Raw genomic sequence first — 19,489 nt, forward strand, 5'->3', positions numbered from 1 at the left:
GGTTTTGGGCAAATAGAGCAGAGCAACGTCAGCCAAAAGTACAGTGCCTGCTAAGTAATACACTCCTGTATGCCTTTAAGGTCTTAGTTTTAACAGGCCTAAATTAAAGGGAAATTTCTTTACAGTGGTGGTGATTGGAACCAGGAGTCCAGATATCTACAACACAAATACAGCTATTTTATTTATTATTTAAAACCACCAGTGAACCTACCTTCTGAGTTTTTTTTATGTAATGTTGATAGCTGATTAAAATAGTGGTAAATATTTTAAAAAAGTTTTCTTTGAGGACTACACTCTCAAAAAAGCGTTCTTCAGACTGTTGGAGAATGTGCTGTGTATGGTTCTATACAGAATCCTTTTCAAAAACCTATATATCTATATAAACTTTTAAGGATGGGGTGAGGACACTGGGAGCAGGTGTGGAGACGAAGAGCTACGTTTTATTTATACACAACACAAAAACCAGTCTGCTTTTCAGCCCACACACAAATTAAGACAAGACGCTCGCTGGGACTTTTCAGTCTCTTTCTTTCTTTTCTTAGCTCAGCTCTGCTCTTACGTTTCCACCGGTCTCCTTCTCTCTCTGGGCTCTGCCACCTACTGAGAAAAGAGATGGCTATAAGTAGGCTGGCAGAAACAAGGCACATGCGAATGTCATCAGCTTCTTGGCCTGCTGGTTCAGCCTGACTGGCTCTCCGTCCTGCATTTAATGCTTGGCCACGCCCCCTCCTCCACAACCACTCAAAAGGGTTTTTCTATTGATACAAGCTTGACATTGTAGCAATAGCAGAACCCTTTTGGTGCTATATGGAACACTTTAAAATAGGTTCTATATAGAACTTTCTACAGCACATTCTCCATTAATCTTTGAGTGTTCATGGTTCTATATAGAACCATTTTCTTTACTAAAAACCCTTTTAAAGAACCATCTTTTTTGAGAGTGTAGTCTTCAAAGAAACATCTCACCTCAGACATTTGGTTCCCATCACCACCGTTGTGAACAAGTCTGACTCTGTCAGTTTCCCTAGAACAGAGCATTTTAAACCACTCTGAATGACTTTGTTTACATCTTAAACATTTAATTATGCAGAAATTTTGAAAAATTGGTGGAATTTGCCTTTAAGGTAAAAAAAAGTTTTTTTTGCAGCCACTGGGAAAGACGCACATCTTTTTCTCTTCTTTAACTTTGTTTTGTTCTTTCTTAACACTTACCACAGATGAGATGAGTGACAAGACAAAGCACTTTTGAGCAGCTGCAATATTGTACTGACACATTGGTCTTCAGAGAAACACACTGGCACAGTCCGAACTTTTCTATGAAATTTAGAACAGCTGAGGCTAATGTATCCTGAATAATTTCATCTGATGAATTAATAAAATGGACATGAGCACAGTGTGTATGTCTAACATATTTTCCTATGTATTCACTTTTACAATATTTTCTCTTTCATAATAAAGGGTCACTCGTGTTTGATCCCACACTTTATGCATCCTTTTTTAGATTAATTACAGTGTCACCCAAGAGTGTTTGGACAATTTAACTATTGGTAAACTTCAGGTTATTCATTAAGTGTTTAACAAAATAGTATTTGTTTCAGAGAAACATCTTTTGCATGCAAACCTACAGACATCTGTAAAGAACCTGACGAAAGAATAAATGAACAGAAACACACCACCCACCTTTTTAATAAAATAAATATATAAATATTTTTTATAAAATAAATTCCATTTGGTTTTACACTTTGTTTCCAAACATAATGAACTAATAATTACATTTTTAAAGAATGGCACAATTGTCTAAATACTTTTTGGGGACCACTGTATATAGACCATGTTTGTTCTTTTTTATTTGCAATAAACTGCAAAAAGATAATAATGAGCCTGTTTAGATTTTAGTTTTATAATGGATTTAACTTTACATTATATAAAAGCTATAACAGTGGTTAGTGTAGATATTTGCAAGGGGCTACAGATGTAGACAGTTAAAGGACCCCTATCCAACTCCAACACACACACACACACACACACACACACACACACACACATACACTCATTATCTACGCTGCTTATCCTTCTGGGTCACGGGGGGAGCTGGAGCTTATCCCAACAGTCATTGGGCAGAAGGCAGGATACACCCTGTACAGATCGCCAGTCCATCACAGGGCAGACACACAGACATATACATTCACACCTAGGGCCAATTTAGCGTGTCCAATTGGCCTGACTGCATGTCTATGGGAGGAAACCAATGTAGACATGCGAAGAATACTTCGCCCACTTCTTGTTGTGGTGCTACCCACTGCGCCACCATGCCACCCTCTCATATCCCACATTTCTATTTTATTTTTTCCCCTGAAGTGGTTTTCTACCCCAAAAACCATCATGATTCCTTTTTTTACATCACCATTTTCCAACTTCTCTCTTTCCTTTAAACAGAATTAAAGAGAATTTTTTTTATCGCTGTGCCTTTAAGACATGGTTCATGTAAGTGACCTCTGTTCCGATTGGCACCTCTGTTCTGATGTCTTCAGAAAGCAGTCCAGGCTGAAACACTCCTTATAGCCTCAGGGTGAGTGGGCGGGGCTAAAGTGCTGTAGGCTGAATAGGCGGGTAGGATGTAAATACGCTGATTTCCATGCCATCACGAAAACAACGAACTGAATAACGGTTTAGTTTCCATATTTGGACTCTTTGGGCTTGGAAGTGAAACTTTGACGGTGTTTACGCGCTACATCAAACTCTTTAACTCAAAAAAGTGAGTAAAATGAATGATGTCCCCCACGATAATGGCCCTTTAAAGTGAATTACGAAAAACAAAGAGTCAGTCAGAGTCTCTCTCTCTCTCTCTCTCTCTCTTACACCCCCCCTCCCAACCCTCGGACAGATGTTGCCACAGCTCACCAGCTCCACATCTGGAAACGCTGCTCCACAGCCAAAGCCCCGGATAAAGGGAACGCAGAGCCGTTTTTGTCGGCGAAGAGAAAACAAAAACACAGAACTTCAGCTCAACGTAGGCAAACGGATTCCAGCAGACACAGTAAGGTGTGCCTTCTCTTCTGCTGTGACAGGATACGAACGCATGCGAGCTCAAAATAGTACAAAAAAACTTTCGAGCATATTCTGAGGGGGATTTGTGGGGCGGAAACAACGACGAGAAGAGAAAAGAAGCTGTGTGTGTGTGTGTGTGTGAAGGAGTGGCCCGGAGCAGTTTAGTTTGAGGCCACCGAGCTGATGAATGGTACCACGTCGGCTTCGTAAGATTTGCTGGACACGTAACGTTAGAAAACCGTTGGGGAACCGAGGGGTGAGTAAGAGGGACTGGTTGCTCTTAAAACGCGGGCGTTTTAAGATTTACTAGACTAGGTTTGGTTTATTAAAGTGCGTTTCTGCAGACTTTCCTTGCCGTTTTATGAACAAAACTCAAGTTTGTTGGGAGGAAAGTACTTGACTGAGCTGCCAGTTAACCTAGCTAGCTAGGTTAGGTTAGCTAATCTAGTGTCACGGCGGATGAGGCTCCACGCTGTGAAGAAGTGACGTTAAGTTTGGAAACGCTGTTAGGCTAAAAGCGACCGTCTCCTAGAGCTGGGTTGGTGTTTGTCACTAAGCTGAAGTCAAGTTTCTTGTTCGAATTTTCCAGTTCCACCTTAAATTGGGCAGCCGTTAGATTCAGGCACGTGAATGTAACGTTACTGCTGCACCATTTAAGGTGGAACGGTAAAATTCGAACAAGAAGTAGACTTCAGCCTCGTGTCTTTCTCAGACATAACAGCAATTTCACCATTCCTGGTACGTTCCTGTGACCAAAAAGACCAAAAAGGTTTTGCTTTCTAAACTGGTCGAGCCATTGTGGCCACACAACATCATGCTTTCCTAATTGAAAGGTCACAACAGGCCGGCTTGTACTCAATGGAGGCCATTGTTGTGCTTCATTTTGACTGGGTCTAGTGTTTTCATTGATTAGCAAAGACTCGTGTTTACGCAGAGGCAAGAAATATTCTTAAGGAGATCTCCTCTTAATCTCACTAGCTTCTCCTAGACGTAGTTAAGTCCTGTTTGAAATCAGGATGAGGCTCTCTGAGCTTTCCTCTACATTCCCCTCACTTGGATCAAAATATTGTTGTCTTTGAGATGGGTTTGCTATGTTGTGTCTGACTCCTCTCAGTTCAGTATAAATAGATGAAATCTATTTGCATAAGAAATGTGGAAAATCTCTTTTATAGCTCTTTTCTACATCTCTGAGATCTTTCAGCAGTGGAGGAGGAGACCTCATCCTCACGATTTCTGGTCAAAATACTGAAATCTGCTTTATTTCTCCTGAAACAAAGAGAAGCTTCTCTTTTAGAAAGATATTTTTCTGCTTGGGTAGTCACACGCACAAGCTTCCTGAACTTATCTCACGCTGAAGTCAGCAGTACAGTGTGTTAGTGTGCCAACATGGACTTGTGTGTCAATAAATGGACCCCTAGGTGGGAAACACATGATCTCCCCTCAGATCAGAGGGGGATGCACACATATAAACACTCTTCAGTAAACGTTTGCGAGCAGGTTGGATAATAATATCAGGGTAATAATGATGTTGCTGTTATAACTGGCCCTGCTCTGATTGAACGCTGTGGCTTTGTGAATGCTGAGCTGTGAAGAGATGGTGTTAGTGGGTTTTCGGGTGTGTTTATATATGTGTTTTTTCTGTCCTTGCTGTCTTATTGAAATGCATGTCCTCGCAGACCTTTGGTGAGGAACTCGTGGTTCTGCCCGCAGCGAGAGGGAGTAAACACCTTCATAATAAAACATGCAGACATGCACTTACACTTCCTCTTCTCTGAATTGTGATCTCTTGATTTACTACCCAAAGCAGGCTATCTTCTATCTGGCTCAAGGTCATATAACCACATGCTGAATTAGAAAGCAAGGCCTATGAATGTGGTAATTGGTGACAAGACACCTCTCCCATTTTGAGGAGGCAGGTCACTGACTGACAAGACCTCTGGTAGTGTTTGAGTATTGTGGAGGTCTGCGTGGAGTGGCACATTTTAAATAAAAGCTCTTGAATTGATTTGAATTTTAAATATATTGAAATTAGAGACATTCTTGCCAAAATATAACACCTAACCATTCTACAACTGCTGTAAACGTGCTTACTTGCTTCCTACAGTGGTGCCACTGTAATCCCTAGGGTGAGATTCTTCTAGTTTAAAGACAAAAATCCCCCTTCAGATGATTCTGAAGATGGGGAACTTTTAAATAACTACACCTGCTTTGAGGTGGATATTCGGGGTAAGCTGTTTGAGTTTTTGTCATTAGCTAGTGCTTGCAAGAAAGCCAGTATATCTTATTGCAGCTGTATAACTGTAGCAGCCGTCTTTAAATCATCGATACAATGGAGAGACTGGAATTACAAAAGCATCAGAAATGACTTGTCAGTTAGGGCCTAACAGCTAAAGTTAGCCAGGTAGTTGGCTGTCTAGAAACCTCAATTTGGCTTCTTTTTTCTGTCTGAAAGGGTAAAAAACTTGATAAAGATGCAATCAGTGTTTTCTTTATAATTTTGTTTACTGACTGAGCTGAGAGTTACACAAACACTGGCCTTATAGATCAGTGGCTTGGCTAGCAGTCTGGTTGACGCCACGTGCCAATGACTTTGTCTTATCTCATCTACCAACTAGTCATGATTTTCTTAAGTCATGTTCTGTTTGATGTAAATTATCCAAAATATTGGATAAAAAAACTAAAGTCAGCATTGCATTTAGTGTTATGCTACTCTGCATGTCATGTATGTGGCCTAAAATTTCCACACCTTCAACGTAAAAGGCTGCACAGCTTGACCGAGTTCTGCGTTACTCAGGCTCAGCCTCTGATATGGGCGATTTGGAGGAAGTGCGACCAGTTTTAGAGAGGAACTGGAAAAATGTTTAAAGAAAAGAACGACAGAGTCATTCTTTCCCGCTGGTTGCTGGTTGATCTCTGCTGACAGTGTGCTAGCTGTGTTTTCAAAAGCTGCTACAGATGTGGTACCTTTAAAAAGAAACCCAGCAATTTCTGTCGCTCAGGATGATGACTATTAGAAAAAGGCCGACTCTTAGAGGCACCATCCTCCATGTGTGGTCCTGCTAACTTTATGATCATATGTTTAGAAAAGCTTTAACCGTTAGTTCATGAAATTGTGTACCTTCCTGTCGAGTCGTCTAATTACCTATTGCTCTGGTAATATTGGGCTGGTGAAAAGAGTGGCACTGTGAGCGAGAGAAGGGGAAATGGATGTACTGGTTTCTTCTGATAGGCAGATTATTTAGTTGTGGGCAGTGTGGTAAAATCCCTGTAGAATTTGTTGAAATTCAAATTATTGTGAAATGTCAGAGACAGTTATCTTTTATATACCAGATTGAGAGCTCCATGTGCTTTTGGTTACCTTTCCGGGGAACAGTTAGGCGAAAAATCAAATTCTTGGTCTTTCTACCCCAGTAATCAATCAGCCTAGAGATATTTGGTGTCTGTCGTTTGCTTTTTTTAGTTTTCCAACTGGATCTAAGCAGCTAAAGTAGCCAATAAGTAATGGAACCTTATGTAAACTAATTAAAATTGTGCAAACTGCATTTCTAAATCACCACACATTTACTTCACACTGTATCGAGTTGTTACATACTCTAAAATAAACTTGCTTATGTTTTTTGACACTGTGACATATTGTTACTTTAAAGAAATGGACCAAAGTATGTCTTGTAGCTTTATGGCTGCTACTTTAAAGCCTAAATATGGTCCGTAAAAAATGTTATTGGTAATTGGTGAGGTATAGCTTCTGTTACTTTTTAGTTATGATAAGCTTCCTTTCTCTCTTGTAGGATGATATGCACAATGATATTAACTAATATCAGCAGATAACTGCTTTAAAAAAATGTTTTAGATGTTTAGATTTGACTGTTATGTTAAACTGATATTTGATTATATATATTTATTGCGATCTATAAGAGTAAAACATTTTGGCAATGCCTTGTACTGTGCTAAAATGTCAATGTTATTTTTCTTTGTAATGCTAATCCAAGTTTTACATTTTACAAATGTGTATTTATCTGCATTGGCAAATGTGCACATGAAAAATTCATATTCAATTCATATATCGGTGCATCCCTACTCTCTTGTGAGAGTAGGGATGCAAACTATAATATGAACCATTTGAATAATAGACTGATAGAGGTGTTATTTAGGCTAATCAAATTGAGGCCAATTAGGCTGATTTTCTGAATCACTGTCTTGCAATTCTGCCGCTTGTGTTTGTTTACAGATTTAGTATTGGGCCACGTGGCCTTGAGGAGTTCATTGATGTCGTCCTTCCGTTTCCTCTGTTACCAGGTTTACGTCTCTGTGGTGAGGTAAAGCCTGAAACAGCACAGCTGATGTGCCCCTAATGTAAGTAGGGCAATGGCTTAGTGGTTATCATAAGACCAACTTTACCCTCTATACATCTCCTCAACACGCGCACGGTCAGTCAGCCACTCCCAAGTGACCTTCATCTCTGTATTGTAAATGACAGAGCAAGAGACACTTGTTTGCAGCAAATGATGAGAGTGGGATGGAAATGTGTAATATTTTCCAGATTCCTGTAAGAGTGTGAAACTGAGAGTGAGGGTGCATCATGTGGAAATCATGCGAGGGGCACTGACAGGGTCTTGTGGGGGATGCCCCATGTCAGACCAGTGAGGAGGGCTTGAAAATAAGACAGTTTACTTTTCAACCTCTAACATTGGTTGGGTAGGGGTGAATGAAAGATGGGTTTTCAGAATGGAATGAATTTTAGTGTTATGCTAGTTGAGAAATGCTTCAATGTTAATAAATGTGTTTAAATAATTATTTTTTAATGTAGAATTTTGAGGCTGTGGCCTGTTTTATTCAAAGATAAGGAGTGAAAAGGCATTTTGAAAGATCAAGTAACCTTTAAACCAATAATGCAGCAACTTTCAGTGGTAATGCAACCCCTTTTAAAAGCTTGTATGGCCACTTTTATATGGATCTATTTTGTATGCCAAACTGTATGTGTAGCATCATCTGCCTCTTACTCAAAATATTAGCATTAATATAGATTTTGCATTTTTCTTATCAAACAGTTGTTTGTCAGCTGTTTTTTTTTGCCTTTTAGCTTAGCATCTGAAAAATTGATTGTGCGTATGATCATCAATATGGGTTTGAGTCAAATTAATGTAGTTTCAGCAGTTTTATTAACATTTATGTGCAGTTAAAAGTCCATGAACTGAGTAAAACGCAGTATGATAATATTGATAAATTTGAAAGCATGAAAAAACTTTGGTATCAATCATTTTTATATTGTTGAGTTGTTTTTAGGAATGCCTGATAATATTGCTAATCTAGGTGGATTTAGCCCCAGTTTCTGCATTTTATTAATGTTTATGTATTGACATCGAAATCGGCATCTTTCTTTGTGTTTATCAGTAAGTCCAAGTAACATCCAGTAGCTGGTTTATGTCCAATGTGTGTGCGCTGGTGTTTGCTGCCTGGTTACATCTCCTTGTTACTGTTTGGTTTTGAAAAAAAAAAGAGCTTAGGAGGTTCATGATGTCCAGCCAGTCCCACTGCCTGCTTCTGACATTAGGACACTGAAATCAGTAGAACATTGCCGGCGCCTTACGAGCGTGAGGAAAGTCTCTCTGTACGGACACGGCTCATATCCCAACTGCAGGACATGGGAGCTCTTGACACTATGGAATGAAAACAGACTTCAGTCCAAGCCTTTTAAAGCGCTCTCTCTCCTTCTCTTTCCCTAGTCTCAACAATACTGCAGTGACTTTTGTCTGAGTGACCACTCAAGCTTATCTCATCTGTTTAAAGAAATGCTCAGGTTTTCCAGTACGCTGCATTTGTGTCGTACCATTGATTAGCACAGATGGTAATTTTGACCCAATGGCAATAGGCAATTGGAAAATTATTATACTCCATTCATAGCACAGATTCTTCCCTCTGAAAAAGTAGTCCCAGCCCTGAAACAGAACGAATTTTACAGATTTACTGCTCAATTTAAAAATATTTTTGGCAGAAGAATTCATGAAAGTGGTCTCCAGAAATATGTGGTTTGCATAAACATTTGCTGAAAGAAGTCAGGAGCTGCACAGTTGCTTCTATTCTAAGGGAGTTTTGAGCTAACAACCTTCTGTTGTTATTATTGTGGTGATTTAATGTTTGCAAGACGCACCGTGATTGACGCAAAGTGATAATAGCACCTCCTTATAGAGAACCTTCGGTCTCCTTAACATATGCCGGATTGCTGTGAAATCTGCCACAAACATGGGTAAGCCCTCTCTAAAACTCACCCCTAAGTTACTTCTAGTCTGTGCTCTTTTAAAGTCTGGAGTAATCGATAACACACGCAAAATATGCTAACCAGTGAAACACTTTTGTTAGCTAATGGAACTGTTTTTCCTTGCAAGAGGTAATGTTTGTTTATACCGCATGTGTTCTCTGCACTTGAACCACATCTGCATTCTTAATTGGAGCTTTTTGGGGGATCTTTTTAGTCCTACTTACTTACGTTACATCCATGTGCTAACAACAGGCTTGTAGTTCATCGTGTAATGTTGATGAAAATACTACTGCTTCCTACTTTGAGCTCTGCCTTCACAAGGCATTAAGTTGGTTTAGAAGTTTCATTGTCAAGTCTACGTTCCCACCCACTATTAACCCAATATTTTTCATTGTTGTCCCCAGATGTTCTCATTACGAGGTCCATGAGATTCTTTGCTGCTAAAAAAATGCTGGAGTGTCCTTTTAAGGATGTGTATGGTCCAGCAGCCCATGGTTTATGGATGTTAGCCAGTCATACAGTGACTGTTTTCATCAGCACTTTCAGATCTGTTTAAGATTGCTGTGTTTTTGTATGTGCAAATGAATGAGGCCCTCAGATGGAGAGAATATGCGTGTATTACTATGACCAGCTTTTTCTGCTCACCAGCAGGAAGTTTGCCCACTTCCCATCGCCTGTGCTCCGGTGAGCAAAACTTTTGGCACACTCAGCGGATGTCCGCTAACTGCAATAAAAAAAAGGCCTGCTCAGAGAGAAAGAGTAAAATGGAGAGAAAGAGGAAAGGGGGAGGAGGTAAAACAAAGAGGAACAGAGTGAGAGAAGTGATGTAGCTGTCTGGGAGAAGGCCTTGGAGGACTTTAGGGATCTGGTATGGATGAAAGCATGAACGTTTTACGGAGCTCATAAACAACGAGCGAGGCTTTGAGACTGATTTACTCTCTCAGCTGAGCCTTTCCACACTCCCTGCTGTTGAGTTTATTGTGAAGTGGCTGTGTAACAGTGTGGCCTTGAGTGTATATGCCTGTGTGTGTGTTTGAGATGGAGAAGGAGAAGTGAGAGGTATATCTGTTGTAGCTCTTCCTGTTTATGGTCTAGTCCGGATGTTACCAATGAGAGGCCCTCGGAGAGAGAGAGAAAGACAGAGAGAGGGAGAATAAGAAAGAAAGCGTGCATGTGCATGCACAGGTCATTCAAGGGTTGTACTTGAGGAAGAATAAGTGCTTACCCTTGCACTGTGTTTGTTTATGTGTATTACTTTGAGCAGGTGTCTTGCTTAAAGGAAAAAAACAAGACCAACGAAAGAGAAGATTCTGAGTTTACTGACTGATTCTGGCCAATTTAATTATTTTCTTATGTTTCTCTTTTGATGTGGCTGTTTAACATGTAACATGACCAGCTTTTTACACAGTAGGAGAGACTACATGATACAACATTTGATCGCAATATTGATATTCTTTGATATCCGATCCAGCTTTTTCTGGAACGAATTCTGACCTGATGCAGGTATCCGTTGATACCAATATGCCATCTGTACATGATAGGAATTGGTTTAGCATTAAGAGTAGTCTTGGACTTAAACACACAAATCAGGACAATCCGATAAATATAAAATACAAATTATTGCAAGGCTTAAAGGCGAATGATGCGAATATATCTGTTTTATGTGTTATCCAAGCAAACAGTGAAGCTATGTAAGATCAGCGTTTACAAAGAGAGGATGTTAGTCAGTACTGGGGTTGCACCAGTGTGGGCTGATACCAATATCCGAGGTTTTTCATGTACATCTCTGTCGACGTAGATACATGAACAATTTAGAAAAGAGACTACATCTATCTGGCTTAGCATTACAGAGAAATGTAACATTTATTGTTAGGTTATAGATGCTGTGAAAATTAATATTCACTGCAGATATATTAGCACAAGAGCCCTGCGTCACCTAAGGATTCTGTTTTTTCAGAATATGAAATTTAAAATATGAATTTAAAATATCAGCAAATTGAAACATCTGTCTGATTATTTTTATATTTACCAATACTGATATGATTTCGATATGATTGTGCATCCCCTAGTAAGTACTTACTGTGGAGATCACTAATGTTGGCCATTAGCTTACTGCAAACCAGCCTATTCAGTGTTCTGTTTATAGCCTTAATGCTTAGCCTAAATGTTTGGTTGCCTCGGTTTTAGATGGATGGAAAAGCAGTTATCTCCTGTAGCTGGCATTTAGAAAAATCTGTGTTGATGCATGAGCCATTTTGCCATAATCAGCATTGCACATAAAAAGATCAGATAATATGCAAAGCCTCGCTGATTGTTTGGATAACAAACAAAACTGCTATCATTCTGCGTGAATTTGTTTGCCTCTAAGTGAGCAAATAATACTGAAAGTTTGGTTCTGAAACTGAAAAAAGTAAACCCACTGAAAATTGTATCCTGCTGCAGCCAACAGAGCACAAAGGATGTGGGTCAGTTGTGACACAGAGATAATGTTTGAAGAAGGTTTGTTTCTAGAATCTAATGTAGTTTCCTTCCACCAGGTGGGTGTTTTATTCTGCTTTCTCTGTTGGGCAGATTGCTGATGTTTGATTTCCTTTCTCTCTGGTTGCTGTGAGAGGAGGAGATACTGAGGAGCAAAGATGCCTGTCCCCCCACCGCCCCCTCCTCCCCCACCCCCTACCTTTGCTCAGGTAACACACATACACACATGCAGATCTGCAGTCACATACTCATACTGTGCATGCGCGGTTACAGAATTATGGTGTGACAAATACCCTCACTGGCCACTTTATTAGAAACCCCTCCCTTGTAGTGTACTGATAGAGACTTAGCCCATCTGTTGATGCACAGTTTGTGTTAGCCGTCCTCCAGCCCTTTAAGAGTTTCCTACCACACAACCCAGCAACACCCGTACACTCGTACCAGCACTACACACTACGATGTTGGTGCCGTTGTGTTGAGAATGAGTCTCAACCCAAATATCTGGTCAACAGCAGTCCTGTAATCAGAAGCTGACCAACGAAGAGTGTGGTAGAGGGGGGCTGCTAATTAAGCATTAACAGATGAGCCACAGTCAGTAACTGTACTCTTATTGTGGACTTTTAAGGTAAATATAATGGTTTGTGAGTGAAAGTACAAGGTAGATGTTTCTAATACAGTGAGTGTACATCAATGCCAGCATCTTTTTTTCCTAACTTACATGTGCCTTTGTAAACAGGCGAACACAGAAAAGCCAGTCCTGAACAAGAGTGAGCAGCAGGGCAGGAATGCTTTACTATCTGACATCAGCAAAGGAGCACGACTCAAGAAGACTGTAACCAATGACCGCAGTGCACCTGTACTCGACAGTAAGAGACTACACATATGCACAAACATGCCAGCTCTGTGCAGTATATTGCACAATCTTTTTTCAGCTGAATGTGAACTGAATCAGGAAAGCTGCAAGTAGTTTGATGTGTAATAGTTAATTGTAGAGAAACTTGCCTACTTCAGTTTCTTAACAGTGGGGATGATAGGACCCTGGGGTCTACAACGCAAATATAGTCAATTATTTACTATCCAAAATGACCAGTTAACCTGTAAATCTTATTTTATATGTGTAATGCTGATAATAGCGGTAAAGCTGAAAAAATAAAAGGCTAGACTCTTCAGATGTCTGGTTCCTATTGCCACAGCTGTGAACAATTCTGGAATGGAGCGTTTCACATCAAACCACTCCTAATTACTTTTGTTTACATGATGACCATTTAATTTTAAAGATTTTTTAGATTAGTGGAATACCCCTTTAACATGAGGAAAGATTGACTACAGTTATTTAGGTTACTAGACATTTGTTAGAAACTGACAGTGACCTGTTACTGGAGTCCAGGGTGCCCATTCCAGACAAGCTGGAGTACACCTGATGATGCTACTCATTAAATCAGTGTTCAAACAATTGATGCTGTGTGCTCCTGCTTTGTTGGATTGAAAACCTGCAGCCACACTAGGCCTTTGTGGATAAGATAGGACACTCCTGGCGTAGACCTTTTCCATATTTGGAATGTAATACCTTGCAGCAGATCTTGATAGTACTTTTTTTTGCCAGGTTTTTTGATCCTGCTGAATTGTAATGCATGTAAATCTACTCCATGTGTTGTGATGCTGAGTGTTTTTGTTTTAATACTAAGTGCTTGTGTTTATTTTGACAGAGCCAAAAGGTGGTGGAGGAGGCGGAGGAGGAATAGGAGGAGGGGGAGGAGGAGGAGGAGGAGGAGGAGGAGGGGGAGGAGGTGGAGGATTTGGAGGTGGAGCAGGACTTGGCGGTCTGTTTCAGGATGGGATGCCAAAGCTGCGCTCTACCAGAGACGGTAAGAATCACACATACAAACACGTTTATAAACTCCCTCGCCTGCTCATTTTAATACTAACACATTTTTCTGTAGCATTTTCTGCCACACTGCCAGTAATATGAATTTCATTGCTTATTTGGCAGAACACCATTCCCTAGTTGCCAGATGAGCTTCTTAGATAACAGTCATATTGGGGCTCCATTCTGCAGTTGGTTAAATAAGAACAGCTAATAATAATAATAATTAAAATATATAATTTAATAAGAATGTTTGATTATATGCTAAATGCGCTGATCAGCCTGAGAGATTCCCATTTTTGCAAAGGTTCAGCTCAAGTAGAATACCTTTTGGGGTAGAAATTTGGTTTACATTTCCATATTTAATGGTGTGTTGACTGAAATAAAGTGACTGAGAGACATTTATTAGGTCAGGGGTGTCAAAGTTCTGTCCTGAATATTTCAGCACAGTTTGTTGACTCTCTTGCTTGTACACAACTATTAATCCTGGTAACTAATTTGTGAGTTGAATCTGGTGTTTTTGGGCAGGTGGATTATCAAACTGTTGGTTTGTCCAGGACATGAACGAGACACCTCGGTAATAGGTAAATTATGCTGATTTCCCCTTCTGTCTTTTTCAGACTCTGTTGGTGTTAGACCCCCCTGCCTTCCTCCAGGTGCCCGTAGTTCTGGTCCACGGCCTTTTGTGGGAGGTGGTGGCTCTGCCCCTCATTTGCCTGGGTCCCGTAATGGCTCCTCTGACCCTCCACGCCCTCGAATGACCGCTCCTCGACCTGAAACACCTGGAGGACTACCTCCGCCCGTTCCTAGCACTCCACGCCCCAATCAGAGCAGCTTGCAAAGTAGAGGACCACCCCCACTACCAGGGGGACCCCGCCCCTCAAGCTCTTCACCTGCCCCTCCTCCTCCAAACCCTCCTGGAAGACAGCCTGCGCCTCCACCTGTGCCAGGTGGACGTCCACCTTCATCTCCTGCAGCTCCTCCCCCTGTTCCTCATTCTGGACGGCCTCCTCTTCCCCCAGCCCCTGCCCGATTAGATGATCGACCACCTGTCCCACCTGGCAACCGCCCATCTTTGCCCCTCCCACGGGATGGCCCACCCCCTCCCCCTTCTGTCAACAGCAAGCCACCTCCTCCTCCATCCTCCTCTCGCACACCGGTAAACTCCGCCCCACCTCTGCCACCAGGGCGACCAGGCAGACCCAACGAGGAGCACACGCCACGTCTTCCTCAGAGGCACCTGTCCCTTACTTCACATGCCCCCTCCCCTTCTCCTGGACGGTCAGGACCCCTTCCTCCACCTCCAAGTGAGAGGCCGCCACCTCTGGGTCGAAATGCATCTGGACGAACAGGTGGGGGCTTTCTGCAGGAAAATGTGAATAACGTGTAGATGTGCTATGCCAAGAAGTCTTAAGTAAGGTCATTCGCGCCCACAGACATTAGGATCCATAATGAGTCAGTCTATAAAGATGATCAATGATAATGTGTCTGTGTGTGTGTGTGTGTGTGTGTGTTGTGCTGGTACGAGTGGATCAGGCACAGCAGTGCTGCTGGAGTTTTTAAACACTGTGTCCACTCACTGTCCACTCTATTAGATGCACCTGCATTGTTGGTCCACCCTGTAGATGTAAAACCAGAAACAATAGCTCATCTCTTGCTGTACAGTATGAGCTAATCATCCTCTAGTACTTCATCAGTGGTCACAGGGTGCTGCCCACAGGATGCTGTTGACTTGATATTTTTGGCTGGTGGACTATTCTCAGTCCCGCATTGACACTGTCCAGGGTCCATGGGGGTCCTGACCACTGAAGAACAGGGTGAAAGTGGGCTAACAAAGTATGCAGAGAAACAGATGGACTACAGTCTGTAATTGTAGAACTACAAAGTGCACCTATATAGTAAGTGGAGCTGATAAAATGGACAGTGAGCGTAGAAACAAGGAGGTGGTCATAATGTTATGCCTGATCGGTGCTGTGTTGTCACTGTCAAAATAGAAATGGTCCAAAATTCTTTTGAATGCATTGTTACATTAAATAAAGTAATGGAACAAAACAGGTTTGGGAGGAGGACCATGCCTGAAGGTCCACCTCTTTCCACTTCTATAAGCGTCTTATTAATTTCCCATCTCTGCATCACGTTTCCCTCTTCCTCAGTCCTAAAGCTGTTAATCAAAAGTTCCAGCCTTATAGCTTAAAGTAGAAGCTGCACAGAACTCCAGCCCAGGTTCTCAGAGTTCTCTCCCATCCTACAGTTATACAGTCTCTTCTCTTACTACACCTGTTTGATGCATGATCCAAACAGGCAAATGAATGTTAACGTTCTTCATTTTTCTGCAAAGTTATATTTTTGGAGATAGCAAGTATTTTATGCTTTTCTGTGTTGTTTTTCATGTGTGTGTTCAGGTCCCCTTCCACCTCCACCGCCTGGACGCCCAGGGGGAGGCAGTGTAAGGTCACCAGCAGCTCCAACTCCTCCAAACAGACTCGCATCAGAACCTCCACGTGGTGGCAACAGACCGCCCCTCCCACCAGACAGGCCCACCACTGGAGGGCCACCCCCTCCACCTCCGCCCATGGGCAATGGTTACCACAGTCAGGGACATTTTGCAGGTGTGAAATCATGTTTTTACTCAGGGTGTATTTCTATGTTAAAATACTTTATCCATAATTAATGTGCCAAAATCTATTATGATTATGGTTCACAGTAGTTTGCTTAATTTTTTATGCCGTCGTCCTAAGTTGCCTTTATAACAAAAAAAAATTCCTGTTATTAAATTGGTGCTGTTATTAAAGCAGAACATAAATGTGATGCACGTGTCAGATGTGTTCATTTTTCATTTTTGGGTAAACCCCAGACCGCACAACATAAGTATCTCTGCAGTTTCCAAATTACTCCTACCCTCTTGGTTTTAATGATTCTAACTACTTAGATGATGTGTGTGTGGTCCAGTGTAACATATTTCTCTTTGTGTGTGTTTTTACCCAGATGAGTGGGAAATGCGCTTCAGTTTCCGTCCTGTGTCGGATTTCCCGCCTCCAGAGCCCTACATCCCCTGTCAGAAGACCTATCCCAGCAAAGTGGCCAGGAGTGATGGCAGAGGTACTGAGCAGCTTGTTATTGTTTATTTTGACTTTTGCAATTCCTACAGTTGGACCAAACACTTGCATATTGTGTAGATTTGAAATTCAACACAATGTGCAGTACAATAAAATATAAAATATAAACATTCTAAACAAGCTTAAACATTAAAAAAGGGGTTTAAAATGCAAGACAAACAGTTAAACATAGGAAATTTAAAGATTTCGTTGATGAAAACTGGTAAAAAAAGAAAAAGTAAAATCTAAAGCCGTTTTCAGACACATTTGTTAAATTTTTCAAATTTACATGGGGTTCTGAGGTCATTTTCTCCTTTACAGGTGCTACTCAGTAATTTTATTTCGCTCCGTAGTGGCCATTTTGGCGTTTTCCTTCCTCCTTCCCTGTGAAAATTATAGGCCAGATTTTCATCTAAATCAGCGGTGGTCTAATCATTTTGTTTCCGTACAGATACACATCTCTGTCATTTTTTTCCGGCAAATATCTCCACACACTGGGGCAAAATTTTTTTTTTAACACTGCTATGTGGTGCATTTAGTCTCCTAGCGAGCGTATACATATTATACACTTTCCAATGCTTTGGAAAAGTCTCTGTCATTTACTTTGTCTGAGTGGTGTAGAGCTTTCATCCTTTTTACCCTGGAAGAACGCTAGCAAGAAGAGAAAAAAATAAAATCCATCAGGAAAGCAAGATTTTGCTTTGCTTTATTTTCATAAGATCAACTGTTAGTTTTCTATGATCATATGACCATGTGAGATGCTGAAGCACTACTCTTAAGATGGGTATCTAAAACTAGACTATTATGCTGAAACTACTAAAACAACTCAACTACACCACCTGAAGAAATACACAACTAACAACATTGTGAGTATGTGCTTTTTCAGGATAGATTTGTTAAAGGATTGGAACAGATTCTTCTTTTTCTTTCTTTTCTTTTCCTCTAAAATCGGATCCAGGACTTTCTGGCAATATCGACCTGATAGAGAAGAGAAGTAGTGAAAAATAAGAGGAGATAAACAGAAACCTTGCTAACCTTGTCATTTAAATGAGTAGGATATAAAAGTCACAAAATCTCACTTTTATCTAAAACTATTAGAGTGTAAAAGTAAAATTTGAAATATAAATCTAAAATGATATTGATCGTCATTGCTTGTTATCTGACTTTTTAGCCTGCTAATATTAATATCTATATCAGCTACAAAATTTTCACACTGTTTGGGCCCAAGTTTGAATTAACTTAGAACTTTTTAGAATTATGCTCTGCTAGTGACCTTGTTTTAAATGCCTTTATCATCAGTGATTCCTCACTCTATGCGTGTGTGAATGTGTTTTTTTGTTTCAGGTTCAGGGAAAAAGGAGAGAGGTGCTCCCCCTTTGCCTCCCATTCCCAGATGAGAGAAATGGATTTGGATGCTCAGGGTTACTGTAAACTCCCTCTACATTTTTTTTTTCTTCTCCTCAAAACAGTATTCTCCATATGTGGCATTTCCATGCTGGTTTTGAACAATATACTCTGTAAGGCTTACAATGAGGTCACATAGCAAACCAGTGACCAACCACCAATGAAGTGCCTTACACGTTCAGGTTATGTTGTGCCAATATTTATTCCCTACACCCTTCTTTGCTTTCTTTGTTGAAGGGGCTGGACTGAAACACAGTTTAATAATAACTCCTACCCTTAAAGGAATACCCTACAGTTTAAAACCTAATCTCTGTGTGCCACATCTGTATTGTACAGAGGGTTACCAAGGACAGTAATTTCGATGCATGTCCTTGTAGTAAGAAAAAGAACAGAAAACTCTTGTATTTGAAATGCACTTATAACAGAAGGCATTGGGCAGCATGTTGCTGCTATTGCACCAAAACCTCGCATCTACCTCGCACCATTTTTGTCATTTTTCATTTTCTGACCTAGTTTGAAAAAGGCAGTTGACCTTTATGCTGTGTCAAAATTTCATGATGAGTAAACCAACAGAAATTGTCCACAATTACTTGGGGAAAAAAAAATTCTCCATTTACTTCCATTAAGTTTTAATAATAGTAGTATTAATTCCTGTAAAGTTACCTTTTTGGAGATACAAGGTTTTGTTCCGACAGCAGTGATGTGTTAAAATGCATGACCAAAAAAAAATTCAACTACAGCTTTTACACTTAAGAATTTCTTACCAAAACCTAAAGTTTTCTGGTTAAAAAGGCTATCCACACTACTATGCTGATAATGAATGATCACTAATTCTTCCTCCTGGAAAACCATCTCTAAAAGGATGAATTTATACAGATTTGCGGCTTAATTTACTAATATTTTTGGCTGATGAATTCAAAAAAGTGGTCTACAAGAACATATCGCTGTTGTCGGAACAAACCTCGTATCTCCAAAATGGTAACTTTACAGGAGAAGAAAAAAAACATACTTTACTTTCAATGTAAGTCAATGGAACCAAGTCATTCTGGGCCATTACTTTTGGTCCATACTTCATGAAATTTACACACAATGTAAAGGGCAGCGGACATTTTCAATTTATGTCAAAAACTGAAAATTGACAAAAATGGAGATACAAGGTTTTGTTTCTCGATAGCAGCGATATTTTGCATAAAAGTTTATTCATGGACTTCAGCAGCTGCCCATTGCCTACTGCTATAAGTGTTCGGAGTAAAGGGCTTTTCTGTTCAGGACTCCTTTAAACTGTTATAAGGCCTCTCACCTGTACATAGTCCTGTTACTTCATTACTGTCTCCATAAAGCATT

General features: G+C 40.5%; 1 protein-coding gene across 5 annotated transcripts; it reads left to right on the top strand.

Annotated features, from left to right (window-relative positions):
- The first annotated feature begins 2,870 nt into the window (after positions 1 to 2,870).
- wipf1b (WAS/WASL interacting protein family, member 1b) lies at positions 2,871 to 19,177 on the top strand. 5 transcript variants are annotated; one of them, XM_036569940.1, is made up of 8 exons: positions 2,871 to 3,042; positions 11,842 to 11,991; positions 12,519 to 12,648; positions 13,489 to 13,647; positions 14,267 to 14,998; positions 16,049 to 16,255; positions 16,632 to 16,745; positions 18,086 to 19,177. In XM_036569940.1, the coding sequence occupies exons 2-8, from the start codon at positions 11,941 to 11,943 to the stop codon at positions 18,136 to 18,138; spliced, it is 1,446 nt and encodes a 481-aa protein (XP_036425833.1). In that variant the 5' UTR covers positions 2,871 to 3,042; positions 11,842 to 11,940; the 3' UTR covers positions 18,139 to 19,177. The 5 variants fall into 5 exon arrangements, with proteins under 5 accessions (XP_036425833.1, XP_036425830.1, XP_036425831.1 ...); XM_036569937.1 differs by having other exon boundaries at positions 11,876 to 11,991; XM_036569938.1 differs by having other exon boundaries at positions 2,871 to 3,037; positions 11,876 to 11,991.
- Positions 19,178 to 19,489: the final 312 nt, after the last annotated feature.

The sequence above is a fragment of the Colossoma macropomum genome, unplaced genomic scaffold, assembly GCF_904425465.1.
Source record: "Colossoma macropomum unplaced genomic scaffold, Colossoma_macropomum, whole genome shotgun sequence".
Lineage (NCBI taxonomy): Eukaryota > Metazoa > Chordata > Actinopteri > Characiformes > Serrasalmidae > Colossoma > Colossoma macropomum.

What these genes read in the sequence shown, in the direction of transcription:
- wipf1b (XM_036569940.1), top strand. Translation starts at nt 11,941, where the DNA reads ATGCCTGTCCCCCCACCGCCCCCTCCTCCCCCACCCCCTACCTTTGCT. An exon ending in CAGTGCACCTGTACTCGACA is followed by an intron (nt 12,649 to 13,488) that starts GTAAGAGACTAC and finishes TTATTTTGACAG; the next exon opens with AGCCAAAAGGTGGTGGAGGA. An exon ending in GCTGCGCTCTACCAGAGACG is followed by an intron (nt 13,648 to 14,266) that starts GTAAGAATCACA and finishes TGTCTTTTTCAG; the next exon opens with ACTCTGTTGGTGTTAGACCC.